We start from the raw sequence: 14,751 nt of genomic DNA, 5'->3' as shown, positions 1-14,751 counted from the left end.
GATGGAGAGGATGCTGATGATGATGCTTTGTGCTAGGTGCTAATGTGTGTGTGTGTGTGTGTGTGTGTGTGTGTGTCTCTTCAACAGGAAAGAGGAGAGGAATCTTTGGCTGAGCAGTAGAGAAGAATGGATCAGCGTCTGGAAAAGAAGGAAAAAAACACATGTAAACAAGCTCAAAAGTGTGACTCCAAATGGAAATGTATATTTTTATAATTGTCCGACTGCTTTGATAAGACAAAAGGCGGCACATGTAAAACACAATGAAGCACTATGTCATGTAAAAGGAAGAAGAATGGAAGAGGGAGGGACAGAGGAGCAAAGATGATATTTCCCTATCATGATTATTTGAGCATGAAAATAAACGATTTTGAGCATGAAAGATGTCTTATTATTTGCAAAGAGCTATTTTCAAAAGTACAATGAATGAATGATTTGTGACCAAGTGTAGAAAATGTGATGAAGAAAATGCTGTCACATCATCAGCATGTAAAGGTAAAGCAGTGATGCAAACAATAAACAAAAAATCACCAGTCCTTATAGAAAATCGTTTTTTCCCCCTATCATACAAGTTTGATACAACTTACAGGCCAACTATGAATTTATATCAGAAAGATTTTTGTCATCTTAAAAAATGGTTAAACTCCTCCACAAATATAGAGTTGGTCAAACTGGCTTTAGGTGGTTTACTCTCCTATAGATATGAGTCCAGATGGCCAAATGCACATTATTAGTATATTTACAGGTGACATTGCTGTAAAAAGGTCCATAGTTATTTTATGGTTCTATGTTGCTAGCTGCTAGTTCTTAGAGTCAGAGAACAGCTGTGATGCCACAGCGCAACATTCCCTGTTTAAATGCTGTTTGGAATGAGAATCATCACTTGACCCGAGAGCACGCTCCGACTCAAGAGACATTTTGGCATCGATTGACTACATTTGTTCATTCATTTAGGCACTTTTTAATTCATTTATTTTTTCATTTATACATTTTTCGTTAATTCATTCGTTTATTCGTTGATTTTTTGGGGGTTTTTGGGTGAATTTTTGTTTTGTTTTTTGTCCGGAGTTTTTTTCTTTTTTGGTAAAATTTTCACAGCAAAAGCCGGACCTGGTTAGGACTTGGCACCATGGGCAACGACCTCTCCAAACCGGTAAGACTGACTCATTTTCATCTTTGTAGTGGAAGAAATTTGTCTTTCTTGTGCGTTTTCACGGTGTAACTTGAGCTACAAGTAAGAAACTTTGTGAAGGATGTGAAATGCAGCTCAGAAAAAAAGTAGTGTGTCAACTGAGATGTGACGGTTCCGAGTAAAACACAGTAATTGTTTCATTAATTATGAATTATTGTGGATTTTTATGGGTCCGTGGGGTCAAAGTGTTGCTAACGTTGTTAGTTCACGGAGCCTCGCTCTAAGCTTCTCGACTGCGCGCGGACACTGGACTTGTTATTGTTTGAATGAAGCACGCGCTTTAGCTCGAGCCGCTGTTCTGACTTTAGAATGCTTTTGACTTCAGCGAACACACACACACACACACACACACACACGTGATGTTTCAATATTTAGAGGAAAAAATGGTTTCTGCAGCATGAGCCACGACCAGCGATATTATCTGGTTAGATAATAAACATCGAACAAAAAGTTCGGAAATTTGTGTTTGGTAGATTATTTCTCTGTTGTAACAATGCTTCTTGGCAATACATTTTATACCGTTGGAAAGCCTGTTTATTTCCCTTTTAAATGGTGCCTCATTTGTGTAAAGTAGTCTAGCTCGGATGGCAAGGAAGGTGGTAGGTAGGCAGACATCTTGAGTTCGCAGAGGTGCATATTTATTTACAGTGTTCGCCATTACATGTGTAACTCAGGCTAAATAACAAAAAAAATACAAGAAAATAATCTCTGAAAGTTAAATCATAGTAAATCAAACAAACGGCACGTGTTTGTGGCAGCACGGCCTCCCTTCCCCCCAGGAGCACAAACCCTTCTGAATTTATAGGGCGTTCAATTCACACACAGACTAATTCAGCCAGTACCATAACATACAAAGGTTGACCTACACAGTAACCTTAATACAAGGAAATCAAATGATGTTCTTGACTCACTTACAAGCTCATTTACATTACTAAATGGCTCATTCAAGGTAAGTAATCTTAACATTACTTTTAGAATGCCTTAAACAAACCCCAAGAAACATTCCTACAAAAAAAGAAAACCCTTCCACTTGGTCTGGCCCAGTGATGTCAGCATGACATCACCAATACCATAAAATCAGGAAATGCTGGGCGGGCCCCTTCCCAAACAGTAGTCCTGCATGGTGGGTCTGAACCAAGGAACACACTATGTAAGTATGAACAAAGGAACAAACACTTAAACAATATTCCAACCTGCAACATAGTAAAGGTAACTTAAACTAACTTATGGTTGTGTGTTTGCTTTAACTTACTCATGTGCTTTGATGTGAACTGTAACAGAATGCTACCACAAACAAACCCGGGATAGTAAGTGATGCAATTTTACAAAAGCAATAGTAAATTATAACCACATGGACACATACAGAAATAAGCTGGTGTACTGCATAAGATGACTATGTAAGGGACAAGTAGTGAGTAGAGGAGAGTTCTCACCCACTTTGTCACAATTTGTAAGGAACATGCATTTGTGGGATGAGCAGCACAGCTGAGTATGTGGGTTGCGCTCATGTAAAATTTGCCAAATCTTCTCTGCCAATGCCAAACAGCTTATTCTGCTGTTGCTATTGACTCTTGTTTGGTGTTGTTTGGTGGATTGGATGATTGAAGTCTATCAGTAACAAGGAAGAAACAAGACATATTGGCAATTTTACAATTTATTCATTTAACAAACAGTCAGGAGCCTCAGTAGCGTGTGGAAGAACCATACACAGCCACAACAGCCTGGCACCTCCTCCTCATGCTGGTCACCAGCCTGGTCACACACTGCTGTGGGATGGCATTCCACTCCTCAACCAGGATTTGTCGCAAGTCAACCAACGTGGTTGTGTTGGTCACTCTAGCACGAACAGCACGCCCAAGCTGATCCCATAAGTGTTCAATTGGGTTGAGGTCAGGACTGTTGGCAGGCCATTCCATTCTCTCTACTCCCAAATTCTGGAGGTAGTCTCTGATAAACCCTGCTCTGTGGGAGCGAGTGTTGTCATCTTGGAGGATGGAGTTCGGTCCCAGACTGTGGAGATATGGGATTGCCACTGGTTGCAGAATCTCATCTCGATATCTCTCTGCATTGAGATTACCTCCAATGATGACAAGCCTCGTTTTTCCAGTGATGGAGATGCCGCCCCACATCGGTGCAGCAATCAGCATAGCGTTCTCCCCGTCTTCTCCACACTTTGACCCTACGATCCAACTTCCGTAGGCAGAATCTGGACTCATCGCTGAACATAACGTTCCTCCACATGTTCAGGTTCCAGTGCAGGTGTTGCCGACACCAGCGCAAACGGGCCTGACGGTGAAGGGCAGTCATGGCAGGCCTCCTGGCAGCCCCATGAGCCCGGAGATTGGCTGCGTGCAGTCTGTTCCGGATCGTCTGGGCTGAGAGCCGTGTGCCATATCGTCCTGCAAACCTTGACTGCAAATCTGTAGAAGACAGCCTACGGTTCCTAAGTGCTGAAAGGGTGAGGAACCGGTCTTCTTGGGGTGTCGTCTTCTTGGGACGCCCACTTCGCGGTCTGTCTCTGACATCCCCCGTTTCATGGAACTTGGCCTTCAGTTTGGAGATTGTACTATGGCTCACTCCAAATAATGCCGCAACTTGCTTTTGTGGAACACCAGCTTGAAGTTGCCCTATCGCACAGGCCTTATCGAGATCAGACAAACGTGGCATGCCGATTCTTGGAGCAGACACCAATTGACCACTGTAGCAGGGCCCATGCTCACAGGTGCTGCCAATCAGGTGCCAATCAGGTACCTGATTGTCAGCACCTGGGGGTACCGGAAGCTCAAAACAAGAGTCAATAGCAACAGCAGAATAAGCTGTTTGGCATTGGCAGAGAAGATTTTGCAAATTTTTCATGAGCGCAACCCACATACTCAGCTGTGCTGCTCATCCCACAAATGCATGTTCCTTACAAATGGGGCACCATTTAAAAGGGAAATAAACAGGCTTTCCAATGGTATAAAATGTATTGCCAAGAAGCATTGTTACAACAGAGAAATAATCTACCAAACACAAATTTCCGAACTTTTTGTTCGATGTTTATATTGATGGATAAATACATAGATAATGAACTACAAATCCCAGAATGGACTACAAGCAAGAATCTTCTGCCATAGATCTGCTAGTCACAAGGTAATCATCAAGGTTCCAGAAATGTGTTGGCCGCTCATTTGTAGCACTCAGATTTCAAAATAGCTGGACCCACATGGTTTCACTCATTCAATCGCTCAGAGGATTTACAGTGAAAGAGTAATGGTTAACTAAATTAAAATTGGTATATTAAATGGTATATATACAAATGATTGCACATTAGGCATGTTTTCACATAAAAGCCATTTGTGTATTTGCAATGCTAGTGCAGATCTCCATAGACCATAAATCCATAGATACAGGGGCTTGGTATGAGTAGACAAAGGAGTAAATAATCTTCTGTATTCTGACTTCCAATAAATTCTGATAAACTTCTAATATATTCCAAATATTGAACAGCATGGTGGTGAGTGAGGAATTTCTTCTTTGGAGGATAAAGAGTATCACAAAAACCCACAATGTTGTGTTTAATTTATAACTGAATGATCTGATGAGTTCATTTTTTAATTAATATTGGAGTTTAGGCCATACAACGTCACTTTTGTCCCATTGAAAAACCCCAAAACAATTTGAAAACACAGATAGACAAAAGATTTCAGATGGTAGACGCTCAACACAAGTTGTGAAGATCATAAACAGTCTACTAGTTATGTGTTGGGCCATGATCTCCATGAAGTGTATCATTGTGATAGCAGCTATGATTGGCAGCGCTAACCACTTTATAGAACTTTGTAGTGCTCTCCATTAATGAATAAATCAATACAATAAATGATAACTTTATTAGTGTCCTCCATTAATCAATTTAAACATGACTTTACAGACATCTAACTCTGTATAAACATATCACATTGTCAATTTATCAAACTATTTGCAGCTGCACATTTCAGTCTACCATACACTCAATTTTAATCAAATCATCTTTGGATATATCAGATCACTTTTAGTATTCCATCTTTGCAATTAGGGTCTGCAATTGTATAGGTCGTTCTATTCACAGTGTGATTGTTTGGCTGTTTTTGTTTTGGAACTCTAAAGAACTGGTCCCCATTGACTTCAGTTGTTTTGGAGAAGGCTGCTACCAAGTTGTGCTGGCAACCTCCCTGTGTGTTATATGGACTAACAAACTTCACCTGAGGGTGAGGGCATGAGGGTGAGTAGATGATGACAGAATTTTCATTTTTGGGTGAACTATTCCTTTAATTGTCACTAGAAACAGGCTAGTTAGGTGTTTTCACATAAGCTATCAGCACAAGCCAGTTATTCTTTATTTGCCAAAAATAAACAAAGCCTTTACAACTTCACCCTCAGAACCACGAACAGATCTTTTCCATATTATTACCAGTCACTAAAGGCTTTCATGGCTGCCTGTGGCTATATTTGACTTTTCTTTTGCACTATGATTTTTTTGTCTCTATTGTGCAGCCTGAGCAGTAGGTGTGCCTTGTGACTAGTGTGATGTTCAGTTACATTGTGTGTTGTTCAGGTGATTGGTGTAGCTTCCAAACCAGCAGTAGTCCAGACAGTCAACTCTGTGGCTGATCGGGGGAGCCAGCCTTGCTCTCAGACAGGCGGTACAGAAGGCAGCACACACACCGACCCTCCACCTTCAGTTTGCATTTCACTAATAGAAAGAAAAAGAAAAAATAACACATAATGTTATTCCTATGATCGATCATTCCTGTAATCTTAAAGGGGTATTAAGTAATCTATGATATTCATTCTATGATCAGTTATGTCACCCTCTATCAGTGACTAGTAGGAAATTCAAAATCATCAACAGAACTTTTCTGTGGCACAGCCCTCTGCCACCCCTCCCTTCTCCTTGATCTGTCATTTTATACTATGGGGCAGTAAAAACCTTATTTGTGGCTCCTTTTTACATTTGTCTCTTGATTTATTTGTATATCACCTTTTAAAACAAATGTAACAAAGTGCTTTGAAGCATGGAAAAGGCAAATTCTCAAAGTGCAAAATACAAGTGAATAAAAAAAAAATCATAGTAGATAAAAATGTGAAACAAAAATAAACAAATACAAGGGGCCTAGCATGTATATGTGCAGGCACTGAAAAAAGTTGCCAATGTAAGGCTAAATTATTGGGCAAAATACAGGACAAAAAAGAATATTATCTAGATCAGTGATTCTCAACCTTTTGCATATCAAGGACCCTAATTTAGTCCACATTAGGGCCACGGACCCCATTTGATGAGATTTTGTCTCTCAAACTCAAATCTGAGAATATTTTTGTTTGATTTGATTTTGTCCAGAATATCATGACTATCTGTATTGTAGGTAGAGAGATGACAGCGAAGCTATGATCAAAACAGTCATTCTTCTACATTCTCTGTGTTCACTTCTTGTAAACGAAATAACGGTGAAGTTTAAAAATTCATCAATTTGCTGGGGACCCCCTGGAACCCCCTCAAGGACCCCTGGTGGTACCCGGACCCCATGTTGAGAACCACTCATCTAGATGGCCCTGATAACCCTGGAGAATGTGAAGAAGTGCAAGAACTTCCTGGTGACTCTGATCAAACTGGCGTCCAGCGACTCCCAGTCTACTGCCATGGCCGCTAACGTCAGAGGTCTGGTCAGGAGTCTGCTGGTACGTCTCCCTCCTCCAGTCCTTGACATCATGACCGAGAAACAGTCAAGGACTTTCTTGTCCCTCTACGAACATTTAGGAAGACTAAGGGTGCGTTCAGGTGTCGCCTTTTGTACGCATTTAAAGGAATAGTTCACCCAAAAATGAAAATATATTAATCGCTAATGTTACCGAGTTGGCTAGTTAACTGATGTAGCAAACAAACCCATCATGTTTCACATCACATCAGCCAAAGTGGTGATAAATATAATTCCATAACTGGATACTAACGTTACTTTGTTTCCAATCATATATGTTCACCAAAGCTAGGTAGCTAGCTTACTTACTTACTTATCAAATGTACATCCTGATCTCCTAATTACGAGATATTTTCATTTGGCTGAACTATTATTGACTGTCCCAATTGTACATTTGATGTTTCGCCACAGAGTCAAAACATTAAGGTTATGTATTTGGGTATGAGTCTTGAAAGTAAACGAGAAGTCGATCGTATTTCGCAAGTCAGCAAATTATTGCATATTGTAGATTATAAAGCAAAGTATAGCAGGTTTCATGTGAATAAGCAGATGCTGGAGTCTAGCCAGTAAAGCAATCCAGCCAAATTTAAAGAAGATTTTAAGATAAGATAAGATGGTACTTTATTCATCCCTGAAGGGAAATTAGGGCGTTACAGCAACTGATAACAAAACAGTGCAAAATAGAAATTGTGTAACAGTGAAAACAGTAAAAACACAGTACAGTACAATAGGAACATAGTCAAATAGATACAAGTAACACAGAGCATAAAAACGGTGCAGAAGATAATCAATAAATAATAATAGATATTTCTGTAAAAGAAATAAAACTACGGAGCCCCTAAAGTCCCGATAAGGGCAAATAAAAACACATAAAAATAGGCTATGACTCAAAACCGTAAGTGTTATACACAAGGTGGGAAGGTGGTATATATAGCTATCACAATCACCAGTAGTGATATCCTTGAACGGTTACTTGGAAGACTGCGTGAAACGGTCAATGTGCGTGAGGGCAGTAAAGCAGCAAAAAATCACCTTCCTACATGGGCCCCTGACAGCTTCTGGGCCCCGTGGATATTTACGCCAGTGTCCTCTCTGTTTGTTCTCTCATCATGTGTTTGGTCTCTGGTAGCTGCTGTAGTAATCCCTCTCCACAAAAGCTCTGCAGAAACAGCTGTACAGCAGCATCAGTACTCTGCTGATGTTGTTACTCCTACAGAGGAGGATTTACCTGTACAGTGATGCTGCTGCCAGTTCTGACTGTCACTCAGTTAAGAGAAAACAACCTGCATTTAATAGTAGCACCAATACAGTATGGAGGCAGGGGTGAAAAACAAATGCAGAAAAATGATCCAAGAAACAAGCAGAAATATTCATCTTTGGTAAGTAAATCAACGCAAATTTGAACAATTTGATTTGTCCAACAACTTTCTGACAGATCCTATGACTTAAAATCTCAACAAGTTTTGTTAATGTGCACTTTTGTTGCAAATTAGAAACAACTGCTGCAATTTATCTTGATGCCTCTGTAATTTATTGGAGTTCACCATCCTCTTCTTTTCTCCACTCATCGCCTGTCAAGACAGATTAACAGACAGACAAGGTGAAATATTGAACTTATTGTTCACACTGTGCAGGCTATTTGCTTTCATATTGTATGGGATATTAATTTCTGGATCAAAAGATAACATTTAGCTATAGAATGATGCAATCTGCTTTTTTGTACATCAGAATAAGGATAAAAAATCAATGCTGAGTGTTTTCTGTATAATTACATTGTAACACTAAGTGAGAAAATGTTTTATCAGAATGACTTTTTGAATCCTCACCAGCAGGTAGATGTGAATTACAACTCTAAATTGTGTTTTCGTCTAAAGGGAATCAATGATTTAGTAAAGATAGAGTATCTGCTTATATATCTGTGAGTATTATGCCAGTACAGCAGTTATGCACATCTGCACAGAATAGTTTACATGATGAAGTACTCACTGTGATCAGGTAGGAGATGCAGGTTTGGCAGATGAAGTCTCCAAAGCTACAAAAAGACGACAAAAAAATAATAAACAGCAATATTATAAGAAACAGAACTATACATGAGAGATTAGTGATTGATTACTAATGCCTGGCTGTCTGCCTTGTCTTTTAAGTACAAACAATGGAAGCAACAGATATTATAATATTACACATTACAGTACAGTACATGCCAAAAATATATATATATATATTTTTTTTTAAGTAAGAAAACTTACTGTTAGCTGGTCTGAACCCTGAAATACAGACAAGAGGTTACATTATTACTCAATGACAGATTATGATTTAAGATTCATGAAAGGAAACAAAGAGAAAATTAAGTTACATATATGCATTACTATTACTAGATATGTCAACTAAATGTTTCTGTTAAGATAATATTTATATTTTATGGACTTTGCATTACCAGAAGCACCACACATTAACTATATATTAAGACTGTCACAAGCATGTGTGCTAAAATCCAACAGTGGAGTAAAAATGGCTTCATGATGAGTAAAAGAAACTCTTCGTCCCTCACCATTATTGTTCCTTCTGCAGATGAAGACTCCAGCGATGCAGATCACCAGGAGGAGCAGCAGTCCAACGACTCCAATGACAAGAGCAGTATTGATCCCTGAAGGAGAACCTGGAACCAAAACAGAGCATTCAGACTTTGTCACACAACACTGGATGGATCACATTATGTTTTTGTTCCACTTCAGTATTTTAAGTATAGAGAGGAGGTCATGTGAATCAGACAAACAAGAGAGACACCTAATGTGTTTTAGTGAACCGACCGGCATGTTTGGTTTCCTTCAATATTCTCATGGAGTTAAAAACTGTCTGGTTGCCCAAATGGTAAACAAGACTGAGCCCAAATTTACTAACAAGGAGGATTAAACTATGTAGCTATCTGGGAACACCATACAGTACATAGAAGCTACTCTGCATGAGAAAACATAGGCTGTAACTTGCAATCGATACTATATATAAAATCCTTTTTTAAATATAAAAAAAAATGTTTTTTTGTTTTTTTAAATCAATGTATTGTTGTATTTATATATAATTGATGTTGAACAAGAAGGGCACTCTTTGAGTGTCTTTTTCTTTGCAGAGCTGTAATTTTATGAAATTGTCCAATACATTCATTCATTCATTCATGAATTGCAAGTCAGGTGTAAGAAGTAAACTATATGTCTCTCCTCCTCCATCAGCTCTGATCCCAGTCTTACCCGGGTTGTTGGTCTTGATCACTGCTGGATCCAGTTTGGTGACGATGTCCTCCTTGACACCAGAGAGCTGAAACACACACTCGTACTTCCCCCAGTCTTCAGGTTTGACTGATGAAACTTCCAGCTGAACGCTCGTCTGGAAGGTTCCATTGTGGTTGGGGAGGATCTCTCCCTGGTCCATGAGGTCCTGAAGCTCCTCTCCATCTCTAGTCCAGAACAACATGCCTTTGTCAGGGTAGAAACCTGTAGCGTGGCAGCTGACTGGAGAGTAGGGAGACTTCTGGAGGAGAGACACAGAGGGAAGCACTGGAGAGACAGCGAGAGAGAGAGAGAGAGAGAGAGAGAGAGAGAGAGAGAGAGAGAGGGACAGAAAGACAGAAACAGATGTGTGTAAACTCAAAAATCATTACAGTTACATGTACAGTGTGTCTCTATATGCTGGTTCATATTTATTGTAATGTTTCTGTACATTAGAAACAGAAGAGACAGATGAACATTGTTGTGTCCATGAAACTACATCAGGTCATGTGACTCTACCTGTTCTCTGCAGAGTGCTCTTCCCATAGTGCACATACTTCTTCAGAAAGTCAATGCAAACCTGGGTCAAGAAGTCCTTCCAGTATGCTAATCCAGCTTTGTCATTGTTCCAGTTCTGTTTGATGATGACAGCCTGCGGTGTTGGAGCGATCCATGTCAGTGTCTTCAGGTCCAATACCAGCCAGTCTTCTCCATCATAACCATGCTGATTAAAACCATTAACATAATCCCCAGTCTCATCATCCCATTCACAGCCAGTCATCCTCTGGTAGGTGTGGACACCTGAGAGAGAGACAGAGAAGTAAATCAGAGTGAGATCCTAGCACAGTCAACTATCAGTGGTTGATATCACATCTTTACCACAGAGACACACTGATCCACAGACACCAAAACAGAGGATCTACACCTACTGCTGTTACTGGCTGGATGGAAGCCGCTCACAGCCAAACATAATGTGGACAGTGTGGACGGCTCAGAGAGAGACAGAGAGGCAGAGACTGCTGTAAAACAGAGTGAGATCCTAACACAGTCAGTATCCTCTCTTTACCACAGAGACCAACAGACACTCACACACATTGAGGGGGAGTCCTGACTAGCAGACACACACTGAACCTGATCCTGGAGTTAACATCACATCCACTGAAACCCTGCAGCCAGTGGATCAGTCCCACAATATCCTCTTCCTAGGAGAAACTACAGAAGCTCACTAGACTGTCCTGAGGCTGGTCTAGAAGCTTCCACTGAAGGAGAGTTTCAGCCTAGGATTAGTCACTAGGCTAGACCTGGTCAGCCAGGACATTGAGTCTGTTCAGTATTGTGTTACTACAACTGGTCAGAATAAGGCAGAGACCAGCAGGACCATTCTGTCTGTCCTGATTGGTCCATCCATCCATCAATCATTCCATACAACCAACAACTAAACATCGAACAAAACGTTTGGAAATTTGTGTTTGGTAGATTATTTCTCTGTTGTAACAATGCTTCTTGGCAATACATTTTATACCGTTGGAAAGCCTGTTCATTTCCCTTTTAAATGGTGCCCCATTTGTAAGGAACATGCATTTGTGGGATGAGCAGCACAGCTGAGTATGCGGGTTGCGCTCATGAAAAATTTGCCAAATCTTCTCTGCCAATGCCAAACAGCTTATTCTGCTGTTGCTATTGACTCTTTTGAGCTTCCGGTACCCCCAGGTGCTGACAATCAGGTACCTGATTGGCACCTGCACTGGAACCTGACCATGTGGAGGAACGTTATGTTCAGCAATGAGTCCAGATTCTGCCTACGGAAGTTGGATTGTAGGGTCAAAGTGTGGAGAAGACGGGGAGAACACTATGCTGATTGCTGCACCGATAGAGTAACACCTTTTGGTGGAGGCAGTGTGATGGTGTGGGGCGGCATCTCCATCACTGGAAAAACGAGGCTTGTCATCATTGGAGGCAATCTCAATGCAGAGAGATATCGAGATGAGATTCTGCAACCAGTGGCGATCCCATATTTCCAGAGTCTGGGACCGAACTCCATCCTCCAAGATGACAACGCTCGCCCCCACAGAGCGGGGTTTATCAGAGACTACTTCCAGAATTTGGGAGTAGAGAGAATGGAATGGCCTGCCAACAGTCCTGACCTCAACCCAATTGAACACTTATGGGATCAGCTTGGGCGTGCTGTTCGTGTTAGAGTGACCAACACAACCACGTTGGCTGACTTGCGACAAATCCTGGTTGAGGAGTGGAATGCCATCCCACAGCAGTGTGTGACCAGGCTGGTGACCAGCATGAGGAGGAGGTGCCAGGCTGTTGTGGCTGTGTATGGTTCTTCCACACGCTACTGAGGCTCCTGACTGTTTGTTAAATGAATAAATTGTAAAATTGCCAATATGTCTTGTTTCTTCCTTGTTACTGATAGACTTCAATCATCCAATCCACCAAACAACACCAAACAAGAGTCAATAGCAACAGCAGAATAAGCTCTTTGGCATTGGCAGAGAAGATTTGGCAAATTTTACATGAGCGCAACCCACATACTCAGCTGTGCTGCTCATCCCACAAATGCATGTTCCTTACAAATGAGGCACCATTTAAAAGGGAAATAAACAGGCTTTCCAACAGTATAAAATGTATTGCCAAGAAGCATTGTTACAACAGAGAAATAATCTACCAAACACAAAGTTCCGAACCTTTTCTGCGATGTTTATTTCCACCTGCAGATGTTGACTTGGTGCCACCTACTGGGATGGACCAACACACTGTGGTCATTAGAATTATTATCATCTAATGTGTTTCTACTGCTGGAGATTTATTATGGGATGGACCAACACACTGTGGTCAGTAGAGTTATTATCATCTAATGTGTTTCTACTGCTGGAGATTTATTATGGGATGGACCAACACACTGTGGTCAGTAGATTTATTATCATCTAATGTGTTTCTACTGCTGGAGATTTATTATGGGATGGACCAACACACTGTGGTCAGTAGAGTTATTATCATCTAATGTGTTTCTACTGCTGGGGATTTATTATGGGATGGACCAACAGACTGTGGTCAGTACAGTAGAGTTAATGTAATCTAATCTGTAATCTGTTCTACTATATATTTATTATGGGATAGACACAGCAGAGTTGGGTGTTGAACTTTTTCAACCTGTGACCTGGATGAGAAATTTGACATCTTGTCCTGTCAGCAGGTTTATTAAAACATACTGCTAACTGTCATATGGGACCCAGCAGAAGCAGCCTGTGTCCAGGTTACAGTCCTGCAGTCCTCCCGTAGTTTGAGAAACCAGGTAGTAATGTTATTCTATCAGCTGTGTGTTGTGAAACTGTTGTGATAAACAGGTTTCTACAGTAGAGTTATTATGGAGCGACTCACTGTGGGCAGTTCAGTGGAGTTATTATGATTTTTATATTATAAATTATTCTAATCTAATCTAGTGAAGATAAACTGTTAAAAATCTCTGTTGGTTATTATGGGATGGACAGAAACACTGTATGAGTACAGCAGACTAGCATCCAGTCATCGTATCTGCGTGTGTGTGTGTGTGTTTATGATGGAAGCTACATCTCTCTGTTACTTTACAACAAACAAGGATGAAAAACATTTCAGCAGAATAAAGTGAAACACAAACAAACCTCCAGTTTGGTTGAAGCGCTGCTTCAGAGTCTGAAGTTCGGCTTTTAAGAGCTGATGGGCCTCCAAACATCTCACAGTGTTCCACTCCAAGTGCTGTGGATCATCTGCTATGAATTTGTTCATCCAGTGTTTGGGTTCTGCTCTCTTGGTGTTGCTGTCATAGTAACCGATCTGAACTCCATCAACCAATCCAACAGCCACAAACTCTGGGAAGTTTGGGACTCCAGAGGATGCAGTGTTGAAATACTTCAGGGAGTGAGTCACTGTGGGACAAACAGTTAATAGAAGGAAGGTTTTTATTTATACTTTTTTGAATAAATCTTTATAACAACAATATATTATCGGTTGAAAATTCCCTGAGCACGGCAGAGAATTTACATTTCTGTTTGATGACTATGGGACAAATAAATAAAGCAACAGTGTCTTGAGTAATGTACAGAGAGTTTTCATTCATTTTGTAAAGGCTTGGTATTCATTAACACCGAATCAAAAGGGATTTATAATTTGCCAGAAATTTAAGGTTATTTCACTTCAAAACACTGTCAAATATATCAATTTTCTGAAAATCTTACGACCTGGAATGCATGAGTCATTATTGTCAACACATCATGCTATTTTGACAACTGTTATTTAATTAAAATATTTCATCATATTAAATACATCATATCAATAAGTATCAGTATAGAAGGAAAGTTGAAAAAGCTGACATTAATATCTATAATCACAAAATAGTCTCAATATGCTGGTGGTAGTTACAACAACTACAAAGGAAAGATTTTAAATGTGATCTTACCTGGAGATGCAACATGACAGAAGAGCAGCAACAAAATAATCTCCTTCATCTTGTTTTGATAAAGAAGTAGACTACAGTTTAAAGTAATGAATAAATTCTGCTTCTGCTGGTTAAAACTTTGTCTCTGGTCCACAGATTGTTACAGTC

At 40.2% G+C, this 14,751-nt stretch overlaps 2 protein-coding genes across 3 annotated transcripts in view; both read right to left on the bottom strand.

Moving 5' to 3' along the window:
* Nucleotides 1–10: 10 nt before the first annotated feature.
* The window catches only part of LOC139644786 (major histocompatibility complex class I-related gene protein-like), a 33,114-nt gene continuing 18,373 nt past the window's right edge, over nt 11–14,751 (bottom strand). Inside the window, exons 10-11 of one of the 2 annotated variants that reach the window (XR_011695210.1) lie at nt 5,747–5,900; nt 11–138 (exon numbers count right to left, since the gene is read on the bottom strand). The gene's annotated coding sequence lies outside the window, so the exon portion shown is untranslated. Of the gene's footprint in view, nt 139–4,865; nt 5,901–14,751 lie in introns of those variants that run through there. The other variant, XM_071520269.1, reaches the window with a different exon arrangement.
* LOC139644787 (major histocompatibility complex class I-related gene protein-like) lies at nt 7,610–14,695 on the bottom strand. Its single transcript, XM_071520270.1, has 8 exons — nt 14,605–14,695; nt 13,811–14,074; nt 10,680–10,961; nt 10,101–10,448; nt 9,449–9,544; nt 9,147–9,164; nt 8,887–8,932; nt 7,610–8,471 (listed from the first exon to the last, which is right to left on the bottom strand). The coding sequence occupies exons 1-7, from the start codon at nt 14,651–14,653 to the stop codon at nt 8,892–8,894; spliced, it is 1,098 nt and encodes a 365-aa protein (XP_071376371.1). The 5' UTR covers nt 14,654–14,695; the 3' UTR covers nt 7,610–8,471; nt 8,887–8,891.

The sequence above is a fragment of the Centroberyx affinis genome, unplaced genomic scaffold, assembly GCF_046629955.1.
Source record: "Centroberyx affinis isolate AG114_WGS23_722 - 3 ecotype Tasmania unplaced genomic scaffold, CSIRO-AGI_Caff_v1 ptg000786l_1, whole genome shotgun sequence".
NCBI classification, from domain to species: Eukaryota; Metazoa; Chordata; class Actinopteri; order Beryciformes; family Berycidae; genus Centroberyx; species Centroberyx affinis.
The sequence above is the reverse complement of the archived record's forward strand: the minus strand, read 5'-3'. Positions and strand labels throughout refer to the sequence as shown.

Coding starts and splice junctions, on each gene's coding strand:
- LOC139644787 (XM_071520270.1), bottom strand. CDS start 14,653: ATGAAGGAGATTATTTTGTTGCTGCTCTTCTGTCATGTTGCATCTCCA. Junction 10,962..13,810: donor GCGCTTCAACCAAACTGGAG/GTTTGTTTGTGT, acceptor TCTCTCTCTCAG/GTGTCCACACCTACCAGAGG. Junction 10,449..10,679: donor GAGCACTCTGCAGAGAACAG/GTAGAGTCACAT, acceptor CTGTCTCTCCAG/TGCTTCCCTCTGTGTCTCTC.